The sequence below is a fragment of the Nannobrachium achirus genome (assembly GCF_963921795.1).
Source record: "Nannobrachium achirus genome assembly, chromosome: 15".
Lineage (NCBI taxonomy): Eukaryota > Metazoa > Chordata > Actinopteri > Myctophiformes > Myctophidae > Nannobrachium > Nannobrachium achirus.
Genome location: NC_137822.1, coordinates 41,186,542 through 41,207,596, shown reverse-complemented (window position 1 = coordinate 41,207,596; position 21,055 = coordinate 41,186,542). Strand labels below are relative to the sequence as shown.

General features: G+C 41.9%; 1 protein-coding gene across 5 annotated transcripts in view; it reads right to left on the bottom strand.

The window, feature by feature from the left end:
• naa25 (N-alpha-acetyltransferase 25, NatB auxiliary subunit) overlaps window positions 1–21,055 on the bottom strand; it is a 51,572-nt gene that overhangs the window by 26,981 nt on the left and 3,536 nt on the right. For 4 of the 5 annotated variants that reach the window (XM_080743060.1, XM_080743062.1, XM_080743061.1 and 1 more), the window contains exons 2-9: window positions 12,152–12,237; window positions 10,933–11,071; window positions 8,533–8,651; window positions 6,254–6,328; window positions 5,002–5,109; window positions 4,292–4,370; window positions 1,376–1,487; window positions 1,149–1,238 (exon numbers count right to left, since the gene is read on the bottom strand). In XM_080743060.1, the coding sequence (XP_080599186.1) occupies window positions 1,149–1,238; window positions 1,376–1,487; window positions 4,292–4,370; window positions 5,002–5,109; window positions 6,254–6,328; window positions 8,533–8,651; window positions 10,933–11,071; window positions 12,152–12,237 (808 nt within the window). Of the gene's footprint in view, window positions 1–1,148; window positions 1,239–1,375; window positions 1,488–4,291; window positions 4,371–5,001; window positions 5,110–6,253; window positions 6,329–8,532; window positions 8,652–9,892; window positions 9,923–10,932; window positions 11,072–12,151; window positions 12,238–21,055 lie in introns of those variants that run through there. The other variant, XM_080743064.1, reaches the window with a different exon arrangement.

Below are 21,055 nucleotides of genomic sequence, written 5' to 3'. Positions count from 1 at the left end.
ATTTGTGTGATTTTAGGGCAAAATCTGTAGGAGCAGTGTCCAAAAATGTATTTGAAAAAATCGGCCTGATGGTGGCGCTATATGGGACAGAATCATGTTGATGACATGAGTGTAGACATAGTGTGTACCGATTTGTGTGATTTTAAGGCAAAATCTGTAGGAGCAGTGTACAAAAATGTGTTTAAAAAAATCGGCCTGAAGGTGGCGCTATATGGGACAGATCCATGTTGATGAGATGAGTGTAGACATACTGTGTAGCGATGTGCGTGATTTTAGGGCAAAAATTTTAGGAGCAGTGTCCAAAAATGTGTTTTAAAAAATCGGCCTGAAGGTGGCGCTATATGGGACAGATCCATGTTGATGACATGAGTGTAGACATACTGTGTACCGATTTGAGTGATTTTAGGGCAAAAATTGTAGGAGCAGTGTCCCAAAATGTGTTTTGCAAGAATCGGCCTCATGGTGGCGCTAGAAGAGGGCCATGTGAGAAGTGAGGGGTGGGGTGTCCGCGCCGCCGAGGCGGACGAATAGGTACCGGCCCCGGCTCTCCCGGTCGCTCCTAGCCGAAGTTACGGCATTTTATGTGCGCTGCAGTGGCAGGGGGTCCTCCACCAGTGTCACTTTCTCTCGCCATGGAGACTTGAGTTCAATAATATTTTTTGGTTTTAGTCGCATTCCTAAGACAATAACAAAGTGGGTGACGGGGCACCCTGGGGTGCCATGACGGCAGTCCAGGTGTGCCGCAAGATATTTTGATAATATTTGTTCTAACCATAATGGCTATTATCTCACATACATAATCACTAAAATATCTTCAGTCGGGCAGAAACCTCGTATCTCCAAGTTTCAAATCTGTACATCTTTTGGTAAAGCAAAGCCCTGCTTCCTCCATACAAAACCGTCGCGCAAAACTAGTGAAAACAGCCGAGCTTGTAGATCTGCTGTTTTCACTAGTTTAGTACATTTTATAGATGATAAATACAAAAACGAACGGTTTTGGACATACAAGGTTTCCACCCGACAACGACGATATGCTATAAATATAAGGTGCTGGGAGTGAAAATTATAATGTAGGGGTGCCTCGGATTAAAACAATATTTATGGGGTGCCCTGAGACAAAGAAGTTTGGGAACCCCTGCTCTACTCACTGGTCTCCTTCGTCTGGGGGGCTCCAAGACTGGTCTATGAGGTGGAAGAGAGAGTCAAAGTACGAGGGATAGAACTGCCAATCATCTGGACTGAACAGGGAGACAGAAGGAGAGACAATATATATATATATCTGTTGCTCATAATGGGTGCAGTTGGTATACAGAATATTATCCATGGTGGTATGCGAATAAAAAACAGTCCTGAGTAATGCCTTGGTTCTACTTACTTCTTCAGTAACAGCTTGTGGGCCAACGCGTTGCACTCTGGCCAGCGCTGTAGTCGTTCATAGAGCATCATACACTTCTTCTCTCTGCTCTGTAGCTCACTGGTCAGCTTCTCTATGGAGACACACATAACCAGAGTTACCACATATTTTTACCAATTAATTTCCAAAACTTTTCCAGAATATTTAACCCAATTTCCAGGACTATATAACAATAATTCAGCTCAATAACAGGTTGCTTACTCCTATGCACAATGCCCAAAGACAGGTAGTGTATGCCAGTGGTTCTCAACCTTTTCAGGCTGTGACGCCCAAAATAATCATATTTTAACTGGGGACCCGGCACCCTGACGAGCACTAAGAGTTGAGGAATTTTGTATAACATGGTTCTATTGTGAAAATAATCTACCAATCTACAAGCTCACAACGGATCGGCTATTTTCACAATTTCTGCCTCTAATATTTGACAATTTGGCCCATGTTTAATTGGTCATTTCAGAGGTATTAACAAAATCAATAACCAAAGACAATGCATAGCTATTTTTTCCAGGACCTTCCAGGACCCTTGATCAATTCCAAAACTTTTCCAGTACTGGAAAAATATTTTTCTAATTTCAAAATATTTCCAGGAATTTCATGACCGTGGGAACCCTGCATAACACACTGGTCAGCTTCTCTATGGAACACACACAACACACACACACACACACACACACACACACACACACACACACACACACACACACACACACACACACACACACACACACACACACACACACACACACACACACACACACACACACACACACACACACACACACACAGAGTGAGGATTCAGTAGACCAGGGATAGGAAACCTTAGGCACGGATGCCAACATTGGCAGAGGGCAGGGTGATCACTGGCACACTGGCATAAGTGTGAGAGAGGATTCTAATTTTAAAATCTTTTTTTCTTTATTTTTTAAACATGGTCAATTAAACGAAGTCACCTAATTTACAGCAAAGTACATCCTGCACATAATAATTCTACATGCATTAAAACTCTGAACTCTGACTGGGGAGGGAGTCAGGGAAATAGGTGGGTTATTGCTCTAATGATCGTTATAGCAATGCCAAAATCCTGCCAAATGTATGAATAGTTTATTTCAGGGTTACCAAATAGGCAAGGGTTACTGTCTGGCCCACAACCAACCCCAGTAATAATGGTGGTATAAGAGCAGCAACAACACTAGTATATCGTCGTTGTCGGGTGGAAACCTTGCATCTCCAAATTTGTATGTTCTTTCGCAATGTAAAGCTCTGCTTCATCATACAAGGCTGTCGCACAAAAGTAGTGAAAACAGCAGATCTCGCGGTGCGAGGCGTTGTGTGCTTGTAGATCGGCTGTTTTCACTAGTTTAAATAATTTTTTAAATGAAAAATGCAAAACAAACGGTTTTGGACATACAAGATTTTCACCCGACAACGACGATATCTGAACTGTCGCTGGAGTAGCGGGAACGCCGCCGCCGCCCCCTGCAATGCTGTGGCCCTCAGCTTGGTACCCTAGACATAATTCGGCCCTTGGGGAAAACTAATTGGGGAACCCTGGTTTATTTCGATACTCCTTGTTCAAAGAGACATTACAAGACATGTTTTATTTTTCTTCAAAAAAGGTATTGAAAATTGCTTATTGATGCCTTTTCAAAAATGATGGCATGTCATTAAAACTGACATACTATAGCACACTGACTATCTAGAAAATAATAAAACTATATATAAAATAAAGACATGGCACTTTATTTCAAAAAGGTTGCCAACCCCTGCATTAGAAGCTACAATCCATAGGATAAATGCGAGCAGTTTCTTTTCCCACAGACAAATTAATGCAAATCACCAACCATGCCCCATATCGTTTTTAATTGAGCCCAACGTGAACCCTTTCCTAATCGTAAGCCTAAAAAAATTAAAATAAATGTGTTTAAACATGAAACAACAATGCTGCCCTACAAAGGCAGAGGGCAGTAACTACGTTTTCGAACACACCGACTTATTTGTGTCACCCAAAGGTCAAATTAGCCTTCATGATATTGGGGGATGAACAATCAGCTCAAGAACAGATATACAATCAGTGTAATATCACTTTTATGTCTTTATCTCATTTGGCTGATCAGCTGTAACACTTTTAAACCCATTTTTTTGTTAAATATATTTTAACACGCACGCACACACGCACACACACACACACACACACACACACACACACACACACACACACACACACACACACACACACACACACACACACACACACACACAGTGAGGATTCATTAGACCAGAGGTAGGCAACCTTAGGGACGGGTGCCAACATTGGCAGAGGCCAGGGTGATCACTGGCACACTGGCATAAGTTTGAGAGAGGATTCTTATTTTAAAATGTATTTTTAAAGTTCACGTTCGAAAACGTAGTTACTGCACTCTGCCTTTGTAGGGCAGTATGTATCTTGAGGACCAGGAAATGTGTTCGCACAATGACTATTTCTCACTACACACACACACACACACACAGGACGATCGCTATAATCAAAACATCCCCAACGTCCATTATCCAGGGGCAGAACATTTGCCAAAAAATAGCAGAACCAACAAGGTCACAACTAAGATGCGTTGTGAGCTTGTAGATCGGCAATTATTTGGCAAAGAGATTTGGTAGAGAGGGGGGAAAAAAGGAGGGTTTAAATGGTACCGGATATGCTGCTCTGCAAATAAAGGGTGAATTGATCCCAGTGCTTGACGTAGGACGATTTGATGATAAATTTAAATCTCCACAATATGATGATTACTGAGTGTGTTTTTTAATCACGATAAACGATAATGATTATCGATTACACACACAATCACACACACACACACACGCGCACACAAACACTCTCAATACCCCCAAGTGGTCCTCTGATCACTTCCAGAGCCTCTACACATTTCCCCAGGCGTTCCAGGATCATAAAGTACAGCTGCACCTACAGACACAAACAATACAACAGGTTAAATACTACACACACAAACAATACAACAGGTTAAATACTACACACACAAACAATACAACAAGTTAAATACTACAGAGACAAGCATGAATTAAGGGTGAACATTTTAATCAATTCTAGATTAATCGAGATGTGGATATCGACGAGTAAGAATCGATTTTAAATTTTTAATGTCGGTACAGAATTCACCCTTTGTCAAGTCCCGCCCCGTTGTCCCACCCCTCTTCACACACATTGGTTGCTGTGTCTTGGTGGGACACTCGGTGGGACACTCCATCCACTACCATTTTAATTCAGTTGCTTCGTATTGTTATTCTGTGTGTTCAATTCTAATTTCAAACTTGGTTTCAGTAAAATGGAGCCGCATGCTCAGTGGCAGTTTAGTGACTCAGAATTCAACATAAAAAAGGCGGAACCAGGGCGGGACAAGGCAGATAGAGACTGCTGGTTGGTCAGTCAGGGACCAACCAGAAGTCTAACAAAGGGTGAATTAGTAGTGTCAAAAATAATCGATTCAGCAATGCATCACAATTCAATTCAATGCAGCAACGGGACATAATTAGAATATAATTATAATGCTATATATATATGTAGACTGTGGACCTACCTCTGCCTCTGCCTCTATCTTCTCCTCTCTCACCATCTTCTCCACCATGCGTTCAGCCAGCGGCAGGAACATGGTCTGGGCCAGCTTCTCATCTTGTGCCGAGATGGCCTAAACCATAACACTTTATGTTAAGGTCTAGTCTATAATGCGTTGCATTATGGACCATTATTATCCTGATTGGTCTGTCAGTTGCTGAAATCAGAGGTCTGTTATTTCTGGATAGCAGACCGCTCCGCTCAATAACAGACCGCTGCCTAATCAAAGATTCAGAGCAGCTGCTGCAGTCAAACTGTGCAGCCTACGCTGCATGAATTTAGTGCCGTATCAAACATGTCAGCCATGTAAACAACCACACAGCAACATTTAGAACTAAACGTTGATCTCAAGAATGTTTTTAAAATAATTTTAAGTGAGAAATAGACGACGTAGTATCAGAAAATGGATTCTATTTGATCAGCACTTCCTTGTTTTCCAAGGCGACCGTGTCACGCTGGGAGGATGCCCAGCGGAACACTTGTTGAACACTTCCAGCCGTCTGTAAACAAGGAAATACTTCGTTTTGTTTTTAGTTTTGAGTCAAAATTATATAATGTATTTAGTAGCCGGGTAATAAGCGGGATAAATACTGTCTCCTTGGGGGTTGTCCATATATAACATCCCTTCCAATGATAACTCCCTCGGCTGGCGCCTTGGGAGTTATCAGTCCGTCGGGATGTTATATATGGACAACCCCCGCGGAGCCAGTATTTATCCCTTACTTATAAGGCACTCCAACATTCATGTAGGTATGTATCACAAGTAGGGGTGGGCGATATGGTGATAATTATCGTTGAGACGATACAATGTCGCCACGATATGCCTTTTCAGAAGTATCGTATCATATATATCGTGATACAATTGAGGGAGCCTTGTAAAAAAATCCTGTTTAATCGTTAATACATAGATTCATTGCAGAATTCAATTTAAACCTGCATTTTAGTCTAAATCAGTGGTTCTCAAACTTTAAAATGTCAAGGTCTCCACTTAACTCTGACAGTATACAAATGAAACCAAATGGACCCGTAGGGGTCCATTTGGTTTCATTTGTATACTGTAAAAAACAACATGAAAAAGAATCGTGATAAAATTGTGTATCGTGATACAGCTTGGGAAAAAATCGTTATATTGTATTTTTCCATATCGCCCACACATAATCACAAGTATAAAGGTGTTGTGGATGGTTCTGTATGTACAGTATGTGCCTCAGTCCTACCTGCATCACCAGGCTCATGACAGACCAGAAGTAGTAAGGATTCTTGGGAACTATTTTATAGAGGGCCATTCCTGCCTGTCACGGAGAAAACACACATTCATCCATCAGCTTGGAAAATCACCATTACCATCGTCAATACTCTAACAACTTGTCAAGACATCGTCTACCATACTGAGAATTGGATTTAATTTTAAACAAATGTCATTTTAACATCTACTCAGGATTTTGTAAGAACCAGGACCCCATACAGTTTTTTATCAGGGTTCCCACACATTTTTACCAATTTATTTCCAAAACTTTTCCAAAACCTTTCCAGAATATTTAACCCGATTTCCAGGACTATATAACAATAATTCAGCTCAATAACGAGTCGCTTACTCCTATGCGCATTGCCCAAAGACAGTGGTTCTCAAACTTTTCAGGCTGTGACCCCCGAAATAATCATATTTGAACTGGGGACCCCGGCACCCTGACGAGCACTAAGAGTTGAGGAATTTTGTTTAACATGGTTTCATTGAGAAAATAGCCGATCTACATGCTCACAACGCCTCGCAACGCGAGGCGTTGTGAGCATGTAGATCAGCTATTTTCACAATTTCTGCCTCTAATATTTGACAATTTGGCCAATGTTTCATTTGTCATTTCAGCGGTATTAACAAAATCAATAACCAAAGACAATGCACAGCTAATTTTTCCAGGACCTTCCAGGACCCTTGATCAATTTCAAAACTTTTCCAGAACTGGAAGAATATTTTTCAAATTTCAAAATATTTCCAGGAATTTCATGACCGTGGGAACCCTGTTTTATGATGCTTGATTCAATATTTGGGTATTTGATATTCATTTTATCAGACACGCTCCCTTCCTACACACCCATCCTTGGTACTGGTGACTGATATACAGTATTCTTTCTATTGCATGTGCATGTTTAAAAAAATAAGTAAATAACTTTTTCATAAATGTTTTATTATGTTTTTTAGCATTAAAAGGACAATATCAGTCACCAGAACCAAGGACAGGTGTGTACGATGAATGCAGCATGGTTTTCAATTGGTTTATATAGTAAGGTATAAAGATAAAATGTAGATCAAATAACAGCCTGAGCAGACGTTAAAATTACACCAAACATAATATTTGTAAATGAAATATCCCTCTAGATCAAAGGTCTTCAACAGGGGGTCGGGGACCCCTAGGGGGTTCTCAGAGTTACTACAGGGGGTCCTCTAAATCTTTTTTATATTTTTTGAAAACCGCTTGAACCCTAACCCCAGGGCTCCACAGGCAGCGTCGCGCTGCTCTGCGTCTTGACGGCGTCATTGACGCCGTCACATTGATGTCCGACCGGCTCCACCGCAGCGCATCGGCTGTGATGTGAGGTATTCATTCTATGGCCAATATAGCCCATTTCCAAAACAACATGAAAATCACTTTCAAACAGGAATAAAACTATTTGTGACCTGAATGTGAACGTATAGCGCACACTATGTTCAGCAGAGAGCAGCAATGCACCACTGACCACTTTATTTTGTCATGATTATAGCCTGTTGTACATAATTTAATCAAAGTAGACCGCTGTAATTACATAAAAAAAGGGGGACATTTAGTCACCCTTGTGAATGGATAGCCAACAGCAGAAACGCACGTACAGTATATAGCCTACATTTAAATATAGCCTACAATGCATTTATTCATATTTTATACATGACTGGACGTTGTGGACGCCGTCAAAAAATTGAACCGGGGCGATTTTCGAGTTTGGACGCCGTCACCGGAGCATCCGACGTTGACGTTACCGTCGGCAGTGGAGCAACCTTCATTGATTAAAACGGGAGCGTTCCCAGCGTTGACGTTGACGCGGCGCTCGACGCGCCCGGTGGAGCCGGGGGGTAATGTCCATATTCTGAGAACTGAGAACTTAACTTAATAGCCGATCTACAAGCTCACAACGCCTCGTGCTGCGAGGCGTTGTGAGCTTGTAGATCGGCTATTTTCGGCAAAGAGCTTTGTTGTAGAGGGGGAAGAGAGCAGACTAAGAACAGAGTGAAAATGTATTAAGTATTGACGGTTCAAGTGGTTAACTATCTGAAAACACACATTGACATGAATCTAAAATACGCTGACGATTGTGCCAATGATGAAACTATATGGAATCTATGAAAAAGGTTGTGGGGGTCCCTGCTTGATCTCTCTCTCAACTAAGGGGTCCTTGCTTGGCCTGAAAACGTTAAAGACCCCTGCTCTGGATGACTTTATGCCAATGAGCCAGTGGTTGGTCCCACCTGCTGCATCTTCTTGTACTCTCCCACCCGGGCGTAGGCCATGAACAGATGAGAGTGGTACTCCTCACTCAGGGGGACCTTCTTGACCGCAGCCTCGTACAGCTTGGTCACCAACTCCGCTAGAACGAAAACAAACAGAACATTCAACAAAATGCAGGGCAAAAGGTTTTTCCTTGGGCTCATGGGGAATACATGGGCAACAGGCGGCCCCCACCTTCACCTAATGCAATACCGGAATACTGATATATTATTGATTTCAGCTGTTACAATTCCAAACATGACCTGCTTTTATTCCGTTAGTCTACAGAATATTAGTAGCTTAATGACTAGTATAGTAGTATTAAAATGTATTTGTATTTAGGTTCATGAAGTTAACATGAGTATATAACTAAATGCGTTTGAAATTGAATCAAAATGTTACATTTCAGGATTCCAATTCAAAAATAACAAAAAATAATTCAGGATTCCAATTCAAAAAGAGGCAAAAATAGCCGATCTACAAGCTCAAAACATTTTGAGCTTGTAGATCTGCTATTTTTGCTTATTTTGTATGAGAAAGTGGCACGTAGCAAATATGCAATGTGGCCCTTTGGAGTGAAGTCGGAAATATAGTGACCCTCACCATCATCAAAGTTGCCCACCCCTGTCATAGGGATTGCCCATGTGTTTTACACTGATCAGTGGAGCTATAGGTAAGGACACAAATCAGTCTGTATGACAGCCACCATGATAGCCTCGGTGCCAGCCTGCTACGCTACGTTCAGTGGACTGGTTTTGTCACTCTGCTTTCTCAGTCTGGCAAGGCTCCCATCTCCAAGGGAGGCGGGAACATACCAGACGAGTGAAAGCGACTTGCGGCTTCTGTGACAGCTGAGTAGCATTTCTTCCTCTGTCTAGTGGTGAATGTGCGTGCAGAATTACACAGAAATCGCATGTTGAGTTCATGATTTGAGGAATTTTGTTCAAAACGGAGCACTCCTGCAAACTTTGGAAGCCAGACCTGTTTCGTTTATTTACCACAGAGATACTGTGTAGCGATTTCACTGCTCAAACGGCCTGTCATCTGCGTCATCAGCACAAACAGCTGTAACTACGTAAACGTTGGGACTTCTCGTGGCTGTAGTAACAGCCACGAGAAGTCAGACTAAGAACAGAGTGAAAAATGTATTAAGTATTGACGGTTCAAGTGGTTAAATAACTGAAAACACAAATTGACATGAATCTAAAATACACTGATGATTGTGCTGTCAAACGATTACACTATATGGAATCTATGAAAAGGTTGTGGGGGTCCCCGTTTCATCTCTCTCTCAACTAAGGGGTCCTTGGACTGAAAACATTGAAGACCCCTGCTACTTACGTCGGTGCATCTCTCTGTACAGGATGGTCAGGGCCTGTAGAGAGGTACTTACGTCGGTGCATCTCTCTGTACAGGATGGTCAGGGCCTGTAGAGAGGTACTTACGTTGGTGCATCTCTCTGTACAGGATGGTCAGAGCCTGTAGAGAGGTACTTACGTCGGTGCATCTCTCTGTACAGGATGGTCAGAGCCTGTAGAGAGGTACTTACGTCGGTGCATCTCTCTGTACAGGATGGTCAGGGCCAGTAGAGAGGTACTTACGTTGGTGCATCTCTCTGTACAGGATGGTCAGGGCCAGTAGAGAGGTACTTACGTCGGTGCATCTCTCTGTACAGGATGGTCAGGGCCAGTAGAGAGGTACTTACGTCGGTGCATCTCTCTGTACAGGATGGTCAGGGCCTGTAGAGAGGTACTTACGTCGGTGCATCTCTCTGTACAGGATGGTCAGGGCCTGTAGAGAGGTACTTACGTCGGTGCATCTCTCTGTACAGGATGGTCAGGGCCTGTAGAGAGGTACTTACGTCGGTGCATCTCTCTGTACAGGATGGTCAGAGCCTGTAGAGAGGTACTTACGTCGGTGCATCTCTCTGTACAGGATGGTCAGAGCCTGTAGAGAGGTACTTACGTCGGTGCATCTCTCTGTACAGGATGGTCAGAGCTTGTAGAGAGTTACTTACGTCGGTGCATCTCTCTGTACAGGATGGTCAGAGCCTGTAGAGAGGTACTTACGTCGGTGCATCTCTCTGTACAGGATGGTCAGGGCCTGTAGAGAGGTACTTACGTCGGTGCATCTCTCTGTACAGGATGGTCAGAGCTTGTAGAGAGTTACTTACGTCGGTGCATCTCTCTGTACAGGATGGTCAGGGCCTGTAGAGAGGTACTTACGTCGGTGCATCTCTCTGTACAGGATGGTCAGAGCCTGTAGAGAGGTACTTACGTCGGTGCATCTCTCTGTACAGGATGGTCAGAGCCTGTAGAGAGGTACTTACGTCGGTGCATCTCTCTGTACAGGATGGTCAGGGCCTGTAGAGAGGTACTTACGTCGGTGCATCTCTCTGTACAGGATGGTCAGGGCCTGCAGTGAGTTGTCGTCCGTTGGCTCCAGCGTGGCCACCTCCTGGGCCAGGGTGAAGGCCTCATCCTGCTTCCCTGTCCGCTGGAGACCGATGGCCTTTAGGACCTGCAGGGGCAGAGGGGAGGAGACTAGAACTTAAGGTGATTGGTAGGAAGGTTAAGGTTTCATGCTCCATCTCAGTGGTTCTAAAACCTTTTTGACTCAAATCGACCTCACGTTATGTCAATCACGTTTGCACAATGCAAACCGCCCGTTATTTTGTCTGTGTTATTTATTTTTAGACCAAGGCCAATTATTTGCGTTTTTTGCAGCTGTCACCAGTTACCACACTAAAATGTTAACATCCAGTCAGGGTGAAATTGACCATTCATTGGAAGAAGATTCAGCAACAGAGAAATACACATTTGACAGTCTATAAATATTTCTACCACAGTCCCTGCTTAGTTCTCTCTCAGCTAAGGGGTCCTTGGCGTGATAAAGCTTTTTGTGGATTTCGGATTTTGAAAACACAACGAAAAAACGCATCAATGTGCAACCACCTTTACACTTTGACAAATTTTGACAAAATGTATATGTGGAACCGAGTCAAACTAAATGTAATGCCTCAACTCCTACATTATACAGAATATATACAGAAATATTAGCCAGCACTCTGAAGTGCTACAGTATTTTTAATTCTTTAAAGCTCAGGCAGCATACACGGACGTGCGTCTGCGCCAAGCCTTCCTCAGCGTGTGTATGACCTGTGCCTTAATGAATTAAAAGAACCGTGTGGCTATTATTTTCTAATTGAGAGCCTTCCTGAGCCACGGCACAAACCTGCATTCATACAGACTGAGTGTCCTGGTTTTAGTTGATTCTACTTTAGATCTCACACACTGTTAGTTTAGATCTCACACACTGTTACCTTGGCACAGTGCTAGTTTAGATCTCACAGACTTACCTTGGCACACTGTTAGTTTAGATCTCACACACTGTTACCTTGGCACAGTGTTAGTTTAGATCTCACAGACTTACCTTGGCACAGTGTTAGTTTAGATCTCACACACTGTTAACTTGGCACAGTGTTAGTTTAGATCTCACAGACTTACCTTGGCACAGTGTTAGTTTAGATCTCACAGACTTACCTTGGCACACTGTTAGTTTAGATCTCACACAGTGTTAGTTTAGATCTCACAGACTTACCTTGGCACAGTGCAGGTCCTTGTGTTTCTTCAGCAGTTTGTCTGCCTGCTGGATGGCCATCTTGTTGTTCCCATTGTCAAGAGAATCTGAGGAAACAAAGGGAACATAGAATGAGGATTATTTGTTATGTATTTGCACATCCAGTTCATGCGTTTACATTTCAGGGAGCCAGCGGTTGACACTAATAATCTCAGGTCAAGTTCTACTTGCCCAAAAAAGGTCATGCCCACTTGCCCGAGAAGTAAATCAAATTAATGTTAATTCAATCAATGAATGCCGAGTGGCAGCGGTCAAAGAAAATATGAATGAATGCAGCTAAAAAAACAATTGTTCTTCATTGTTGCTTCCCCATTCAAACGCACTTCAGGTTGCCCAGTCGGGTTTCCTGCGTTCGGCTGCGTATGTACAGTATGTCGTGTCTTCCCGTCTTTAAGTCCTTAGCCCAATCAGGGACCAGCATTTCTGGCAACGTCATCATTAACAGCCAATGAGGGACCAGCATTCCTGGTGGTGCCAGTGGTGAGTGCACCTCATGGCGCGCTCTGCATGGCGCACAAGTAGGCCATACTTGGCCTACTTTGTGCACAAGACGCAAATTGGCACCTCGACAGAGTGCAGTTCTAGTTACAGCTGCTGTTGTGATATATCGTCTCTGTCGGGGGAAAGCTCGTATGTACAAAACTGTTACTATTCAGATTCAAGTATAGCAGACATACAAGCTCACAGCGTGGTACCGAGTGCCACGCTGCGAGCTTGTAGATCTGCTATTTTTGAAAAAGTCGTGAAAATGTGTGCAAATCTTTGAATATATGTATTTTCAAAGCGAACATTTGTAAGTCAAATTTTGCTTCTGGGTGGTCCCTGACTCCCTGGAACTAAATATTTTGTGATGGGGGTCCGTGGCCAAATACATTTCATTTTGGGGGTCCTTCACATGAAAAGGTTTGAGAACCACTGACATAGTAGTCTCTCAAGAACAGACTAACTGAGCTCCAGTTCAAGTGACGATGGCTGGCCAGATTGCTGACATAGAAACATAGATTTTTCAACAAAAAAAAAAAGAAAACCTTAGAAGGATTCAAAAGACACTTATAGAATCGTGTCAAAATTGAAATTTTCACGATTTTTCAAAAATAGCAGATCTGCAAGCTCGCAGCGCGGCACTCTGTGCCGCGCTGCGAGCTTGTATATCTGCTATTTTTCACTGGTTAAAGCATTCAATAATTCTAGGCCCTAAATGGGTTAATTTACGTGGGAGAAAAGAAAAACACAAAAAGGTTTGAATAAATATGGAGATAAGAGGTTTCTGGCCGGCAGCGAGGGCATTTGAGGATAACCTTCACACACACAGGGTTCCAGACAGTTGTCCTCTGATCTCCTAGGAGAGGAGGAGGTTGTACACCAGCGTTTCTGTCAGTCTGGCATACTGAATGAACAACACGTACCGGCGTGACCCCTTACTAGGCATGGGACGATATGAACATTTCATATCACGTCGATTGTGACCAAAGAAAAATCACGTTTTACAATATTATCGAGATAATCAAAATTATCCTGAGGCGGAACATTTGCCAAAAAAAAATAGCAGCTCTACAAGCTCACAACGCGACACAAATGACTTTTTTTCTATTGATTACTTACTCCATGGAGACTTGAGTTCAATAATATTTTTCATTTTTTGTCACAGAAAAGACAAAACAGATCATCCGGAATAAATGAGTGCAAATTTACTATACTTTTTTTGTCTAAACAAAGCGACAAAAACTGAAAATATGGTTGAACTCAAGTCTCTGTGGTGTGAGTAATCAATAGGGGTGGGGGGTGAACTACTTCTTTAATGTTTTTAATATCCATATTAGGGATGGGACGATAAGCAATATTATAGTTTATCGCGATAAAAAAACACTCACGATAATCGTATCATGGAGATTACATTTATCGTGATATCGTCCTCCGTCATGCACTGGGATCAATTCACCTTCTATTTGCCGAGCTGCATATCCGGTACCACATAAACCCTCTATAATTGGTAAAAGGTACTTTATAATATACATACTTGACAGTCTTTTTTCACTCTCTATCAAATGTCTTAGCCAAAAAATAGACGATCTACAAGCTCGCATCGCAACGTGTTGTGAGCTTGTAGATCTGCTATTTTTTGGCACATGTTCTGCCCCAGGATAATGGATTTTGAATATCGCGATAATATCGTAAATCGTGATTTCTTTGGTCCCAATATTCATGATATGACATTTTCATATCGTCCCATTCCTAATCCATATCCATTTTGTTACAAAACAATTGTGTCAATTATGAAATGACTCAAACTGGTGTCAGCCTGAGCCAGCCTGAACCAAGGCTTCCTGTTGCAACAGAGCTAAAGTCGGACGCTTGTGTGGAATCTGGATCATGGCTTTTTAGCTAACAAACAACCCAGAAAAACAAGCTGACTCAAGAGAAATACTTAAAAACAAACTTTCATCATAAGATGTTTTTTCCCCCCTTCTTCTTCTTTTAAGACAATAAAAAGGTGATACGGAGAAAAGCTCTTCATGGTGTCAAATCCTACTATGAAATTGACCTGCAGTGGACAACAATACCAAGTGACCAAAAAGGGGAGGAAAAAAACTGACATTCTTCTCACCAATGAGAATTATACAGTTTGCAAACAATTCTATGATATGATATGACAATTCACACAATAGGCCTAGTCCTAGAATGACATGGTTCAATGGAACTTTCTCTGCCAACGCACAATGCTACTGGTGATGGCTTAACCACCAACCAACCAACCAATAAATGCTTATTTTATCCATCTGTATTGTACTAGAATTTCAAGGCGCTGGATTGCTGCCACGGATGTAAGTGCTATGGATGTAGAGCAGGGGTTCCCAAACTTTTATGTCTCAGGGCACCCCATAAATATTTTTTTAATCCGAGGCACCCCTTATTTATAAATTTCACTCCCAGTACCTTATATTTATAGCATATCATCGTTGTCGGGTGGAAACCTAGTAGGCCCATGTCCAAAACCGTTCGTTATGTATTTATCATCTATAAAATGTACTAAACTAGTGAAAAGCAGATCTATAAGCACACAACGTGTGCTTGTAGATCAGCTGTTTTCACTAGTTTTGTGCGACGGTCTTGTATGATGAATCAGGGCAAAAAACGTACACATTTGAAACTTGGAGATACAAGGTTTCTACCCGACAGTGACAATATTTTAGAAAACAGACATTTTGGTTAGAACTGACTGAAAATAACTTTGTACTTCAAGTTTAAAATTATACTAAATAATATTTGTGTCCAAATAAATTTCAAATATTATCAAATGATCTCGCAGCACCCCTGGACTGCCATTGCGGCACCCCAGGGTGCCCCGTCACCCACTTTGAAAACCCCTGATGTAGATAGAGGCATATCCCACGGATGTGGGAGCAAAGTGCAAATGTATGGTCTGGGATGGGATGGTGGCGTTTACTCTGCTACTGAGAAATGTTGATCATGTTAAGGAGTGTATGTACAGGTATGTAGAGGTGCCGGGTCGTATCAATCACCCTGCACTTTTTTAAAGATTTATTTTGGAGCTTTTATGCCTTATTGATAGGACAGTAGACGGACAGGGAAATGGTCAGAGAGAGATGTGACACGCAGCCATGGCCGTCGGGAACGGGATTCGAACCCGCCAACACGCACGCTGACAGGCTGGCAATTGCAGCCTAGGGTGCCTGGACCACCACGCCGGCGGCTGGGCCCACTGGCAGTGGATGGGATAGCTAAACTTCATGTTACAATGTTTACCCCATCTTTAGGCTTGGACAAAGACTGAGCGAGATTTGCTTATGTCCATCAGTCTTTGTCAACCAGGCCCGGCGCCAGGAAACAATGGTTTAGGCCTTAGGGGGCTGTGAGCTTAAGTGAAGGTTGCAACCATATCATGCAAATGTGTGTTTCAAGCAAGTCTCCTTTGTTTTAGACAATTTGCAACTCGGCAAACCCGTTTCGCTGATGTGCGGGGGAAGCGTGAGGGGGCTGTGCCGCCGGGTCTGCTTTAACAACCTCCCAAATATTCATCTGTGTTTAATGCCCAGGCCATACTACTCCATGGGGGGCGGCATAGCTCAGGGGTAGAGAAACCGTTATTAGAGCACGAATATAGTCAACTTTTTCTTGAAAAACGGACGCTGAAATAAAAATGTTTCGAAACACACACACACACACACACACACACACACACACACACACACACACACACACACACACACACACACACACACACACACACACACACACACACACACACACACACACACACACACACACACACACACACACAGCCGCGCTGCGAGCTTGTAGATCCTTAGAAGGAGACACTTATAAATTCAAAGATTTGCACGAATTTTCAAGATTTTTCAAAAATAGCAGATCTACAAGCTCACTGTGAGCTTGTATATCTGCTGTTTTTTTTTTTATATTTAAAGCATAAAATATTGCGTAATAATGTGTTCAGGCCTAAATGGGTTAACAGATGACCTTTATAGTTTCTACCATTCTTCAGTCTTAATGGTGGTGGGAGAATTGTTGCTATACTTCATCCTTTTATGTTGTGCTACAGTGAGTGATATACATACAGTAGTCTAGACCAGTGGTTCTCAACCTGTGGGCCTGTATTTCGGGGGGTCCCCAGATGAGTAACTCAATGTGCAACATTGTTTTCTCACTTAACACCAAACAAACCATAACATAAACATAACGTTTAAGTGTATAGAGGTTATATGCCCATTTCTAAAGTGAAAATTTAAGGACCTTTTAATACCTCTAAAATGACAAATTAAACATTGGCCAAATGGTCGAATATTAGAGGCAGAAATTGTGAAAATAGCCAATCTACATGCTCACAACGCCTCGCAACGCGAGAACCATGTTATACAAAATGTAATGCCTCAACTCTTAGTGCTCGTCAGGGTGGGGGGTCCCCCGTTAAAATATGATTATTTTGGGTTTCGCAGCCTGAAAAGGTTGAGAATCACTGGTCTAGTCTGTATCTTGAATAATACCTACACATCACCAATGATATGATGCATAACTGCCAAAATGCAAAGACTAGAGGGTTGGCTTTTAGACTCAAAACGCAATGCTATAAATGAAAATGAGAGTTCCAAGACCATTCTGTATTTTCACTCAATTTTGAGTCTTCCATGTGGGTGCTCACTAGGGTTGGGGTCCGGATTCGAAGGAACCCGAATCGGTTTCCATCACATTTGAAACCGTTTCCGCTTCCAGAACCGGTTTTATCACACCAGAGCTGGTACAGTATGTATTGTGGACTTCATGACGGCTAAACAATTACAATACCAGTGTACAAATGTAATCGGACCGTTACGAGGGAATCATTAAGGAACCAAAATCTTAAAAAACCCTAGAGCTCACAAGCTTGTGGGCAAAAAACTATTTCTCAGGGACTCTTCTGTGACCACAACTTTGATGTAAAGCTCTTCTTCAGAATCATACAAATATGCATATCAGCTATGAGTTTTAAAACAAGTAGTTCGCAAGCAATTATTATTCCTAAATGTACAGATGAGGTTAGAATAGTTTTGTCTTCCAAGTGTAAGGACACAATCACTGTCACCTTCATATCATGCATTTGTGCACTCTTAAGGTCAACAGTCGTGGCAGACAGACAGACAGAGACAATGCCCAGCCAGCTCAAATGGCACTTGCTAGCCAGCAACAACAGTGAGCTACTACAAGTACAGTACATTCAACATCTACAGCCGGAATAATAGCAACTTTAAGCTTTGGACGGCTACGGCAGATGACAACGGTAACCAGAAATGATCAGCGATTGATAGATAAACCTGCCGCCGTCGCAGCCATTCCTACTACGGCAGAAGCTAGCTTTCCATGTAGTGTCCACATAGCGTCTGCTGCGTAGACGCGACGCCGTTCAGTGAAAGGGGTGGAACCCCATCGCCGACAGCTGTTTGCTTAACGATTTGGCCCGCAACGGCGATTACGTCATAGCAGCCATAGTTAGGGCTGTCACAATTATGACATTTTACATGACAATTAATTGTCACTCAAATGATTGCGATTAACGATTTAATTGTGTTTTTGTCATTGACAATTACATTTCTGTTTGGCTTGCAGGCTTTGAAGTTGCACATGGCATACAGTATACAAAGAAATTAAGGACATATTTGACAACTTTACGCTTTAAAAAGAACATTGATAGTGGAAATAGCAGATCTACAAGCTCACAACGTGTCATGATGCGATGCATTGTGAGCTTGTAGATCTGCTATTTCCTCTATTTTTTAAATGTTTGAACATATATAAACATTTTTCAACATGTACACGATTATGACGATTATCACAAAATAATTGCGATTATGTCAAATAATTGCGATTATGTAATAATTGTGACAGCCCTAGGCGTAGTCCCGCCTTGCGTTGCGGTTGCAGAAAAAGCCTGCTTAAACTGCCTACTATTGCCTCATGTTTTGGACCTCATTCTGAAATCAGGGAACAACACATGTCCTTTCCCTTACAAGGAAGAAGAGGTGAAGTAAGTAAGCCTCGGCGAGCCATGAGGCCCATAGGGTAGGAGCCCTATCTCCTTTTTAAATCTGTGAAACAGATTACTTACTTTCCTGTGTGTGAGTGCACTACCTTTACGCGACTTTTTGCCCATTGGCTGTCTCGGTGTCACATGGTCAGTGACGTCATTACGTGCGCATCCCGCGTCTTAGACGCGTTCACGTTGCCTAGAGACGCATTCACGTCATTGTCCTGGAGTCCACGTTAAAATAATTTACCACGTCGCGAAAAAATATATATTTTAAAAAGTCCACAGACGCCACCATTGTTCATGGGTGAAGTCATGCTACTTTACCCTGCGTTAACACAAATGAAATCCGCGTAGAAAGTCTTAAAACAGACGATAGAACTAACAGTGTGTGTTTTGAATCCATTTTGTGCGACCGTACATGGTCACAGAATTCAATGGGTGCCTGAGTTTAAGCGTAGCACCGGGCCGCTCTCTGACCATAGTGGCACAGCGTGTCAGGTGATACACCAAAAAGGGTTCCCCCACAGAACGTGTTCCCCCACAGTCGCAGAAACGTGACGTCTTTACACTGCAGCTGCTACGTTTAGCTACATGCTAAAGCTACTGCCGTTTCTGGCTGCTCTTCTGAGGCAGAGTGAGGCTGGCAGAGGGTCATAAACTCATTAAGTCATAAAAAGACGTCTGATTTTCAAAGCGGAGAAACTAATTATCTGTGATTTACAACAGCCGTTTTCCCGAGCGCTCCACGTTCTCATAGTATTACGTCTCTCCCACAGAGTGGTCTCTCCATACACAGTGGTGAGAAAAGTATACTCAAATGTTTTACTTAAGTAAAAGTATCTATACTGCAAGTAAAAGTCCGGAATTCAAAATGTACTTGAGTAAAAGTATAGGCTACACTTAGGACTAAAAGTAAAAGTACTCATTATGCACAATTATTCTGTATCACATGTTACCAAATAATATCCTTTGAAAACAGCCATGGCTGAAGTGGTTATGTAGGCTATACTTTTCAAAGTAACTAGTAAAGTTTTCAAATAATTGTAGTGGAATAAGTACAATATTTGCCTCTGAGATGTAGTGGAGTAGAAGTAAAAGTAATGAAAATTGGAAATACTCCAGTAAAGTAAAAGTACCTTAAATTGTACTTATAAGTACAGTACTTGAGAAAATTACCTTTTTATTACCCCAAGAAAAGAAAAAAAAAATACTATTATTGCACCAAAGTAATCGACAAGCTAAAACTATACTATCAAAAATGTCCAAACATTAGCCTAATTGTAAAATAATATAAGATAGAGGCAAACATTTTATAAATAGCCGATCTAAAAGCTCACAATGCAAAAAATAAATAAAATGGGGACCCAAATTATACCAAGGCTATTTGAAAATAGCCGATCTACAAGCTCACAACGCATTGCGGTGCGACGCGTTGTGAGCTTGTAGATCTGCTATTTTCAAACATTTTGTACTTTTACTTTTGGTACTTTAAGTACATTTGGATACCAATACTGTTGTACTTTTACTCAAGTACATTTGTAATTCTGGACTTTTACTTGTAACAGAGTGATTCTACATTGCAGAATTGATACTTTTACTTAATTATAAAAATGTAGGTACTTTTTCCACCACTGTGTAAACGTTTGTGTTCTCATGCCAATAAAGCTTCTTTGAATTGAAGATTGAATTGAAGATTGCTCCCCATGTGGCGGAGTACACAATAATGGTAAATAAAGTAGCTTACTCTAAAATAATCCATCCATCCATCCATCCATCTTCAACCGCTTATCCAGCAGTTCCTTAACTCACTTACTGCCAATTTAAAATGCCCCTCGAGTGGCACTAGTGCCAGAAGCCTCCATAGACTCCCATGTAATTTATAGTGCACAGATCATGCACGCCCATGCACAGATCATGCACCATGTTTGTGCAGGCTGTTCACAGCTTTCAAACAAAAAAAAAAGATTGGAAATCCGTTCAGGCATTCATGATTTATCAGCCATAATGTTTTCTTCAGATGTAAACAAAAATGGCTGCCATGTTTGAAAGATGGGGTTGTATGGGGGGTGGAACATGCAAAATCGCGATTGAAATCATGTTTACTAGATTTAATTGGGTCCAAAAAAAAAAAAAAAAAATATATATATATATATATATATTTTTTTTTTCTAAGTAAAAGTCGCCCAAAGTCGCTTGGCAGGGAACTCCATAGTGAGAAAGTTGCTCTAAAAGTCGCCTGGCACTGTATGAGTTAATAATAATAATTAAAATAAACAATACTAATGATTATAATTGCGACCGTCAGGTCGCAGTTACTATGAAAACCT